This window comes from Apaloderma vittatum, unplaced genomic scaffold (assembly GCF_000703405.1).
Source record: "Apaloderma vittatum isolate BGI_N311 unplaced genomic scaffold, ASM70340v1 scaffold24452, whole genome shotgun sequence".
Classification (NCBI taxonomy): Eukaryota; Metazoa; Chordata; class Aves; order Trogoniformes; family Trogonidae; genus Apaloderma; species Apaloderma vittatum.
The window spans coordinates 5,516-6,518 of record NW_009702259.1 but is presented as its reverse complement, the minus strand read 5'-3'; the positions used below and the strand labels follow the sequence as shown (position 1 = coordinate 6,518).

Sequence of the window (1,003 nt, the reverse complement as noted above, 5' to 3'; positions counted from 1 at the left end):
TCCTGCTCCTGCTGGGCGGGCACCTTCCATGGGTTTATTTGGCAGTGAGAAGGTGCTGGACTGTAGGGACTGCCCAGACCTGCCCTCTCCAGCCACCACTGAGCCCCCACCCAACCACTCAACAGGGGTGTCTCCATGCCCAGCCCTGCTCCCTGCAGGCAGGTGCAAAGCTGAACCATCTCTTTGCCCCCTCACAGCCCTGAAGTGCAGGACGGGTCCCCTGGACATTGTGTTTGTGATCGACAGCTCCCGCAGCGTGCGCCCCTTCGAGTTTGAGACCATGCGGCGGTTCATGATAGACATCATCGGCAACCTGGATGTGGGCCCCAACGCCACGCGTGTGGGGGTGATCCAGTACTCCAGCCAAGTGCAGAACATCTTCTCCCTCAAGACCTTCTTCACACGGGCAGACATGGAGAAGGCCATCAACAGCATCATCCCGTTGGCCCAGGGCACCATGACGGGGCTGGCCATCCAGTATGTCATGAATGTGGCCTTCACCACGCAGGAGGGCGCGCGCCCTCTGCACAAGAGGATCCCCCGCATCGCCGTCATCGTGACGGACGGACGGCCCCAGGACCGTGTCACCGAGGTGGCCACCCATGCTCGGAATGCTGGCATTGAGATCTACGCCGTGGGCATCCAACGGGCAGACATGAACTCACTGCGGGCCATGCCGCCGCTGGAGGAGCACGTCTTCCTGGTGGAGTCCTTTGAGCTCATCCAGCAATTTGGGAAGCAGTTCCAGGACAAGCTCTGTGGTGGGTGAGAGCCACGGCTGAGGGGTGGCCAAGGGCAGCCCTGGTGCCTGCTCTTCATCCGGGCTAGAAGATGACCTTCAGAGGCGTGTTTGGGGTGGCCACGTTTCCTAGCCAGGGGCATGTGCCTGCAAGGCTGTGTTAGTGCCGCGGTGAGCCCCTGCTAGCTGCAGTAGGGGGGCCCGGGTTGACCAGATATTGCCCCCCTGGGGACCTGTTGTGCTCCTGTGACTGATGCCTCTGCA

The 1,003-nt window shown here is 61.7% G+C and overlaps 1 protein-coding gene across 1 annotated transcript in view; it reads left to right on the top strand.

Annotated features, from left to right (window-relative positions):
• MATN4 (matrilin 4) overlaps positions 1–1,003 on the top strand; it is a 6,182-nt gene that overhangs the window by 1,054 nt on the left and 4,125 nt on the right. The window contains exon 2 of the mRNA XM_009879493.1: positions 206–761. Within this exon, the coding sequence (XP_009877795.1) occupies positions 206–761 (556 nt within the window). The remainder of the gene's footprint in view (positions 1–205; positions 762–1,003) is intronic.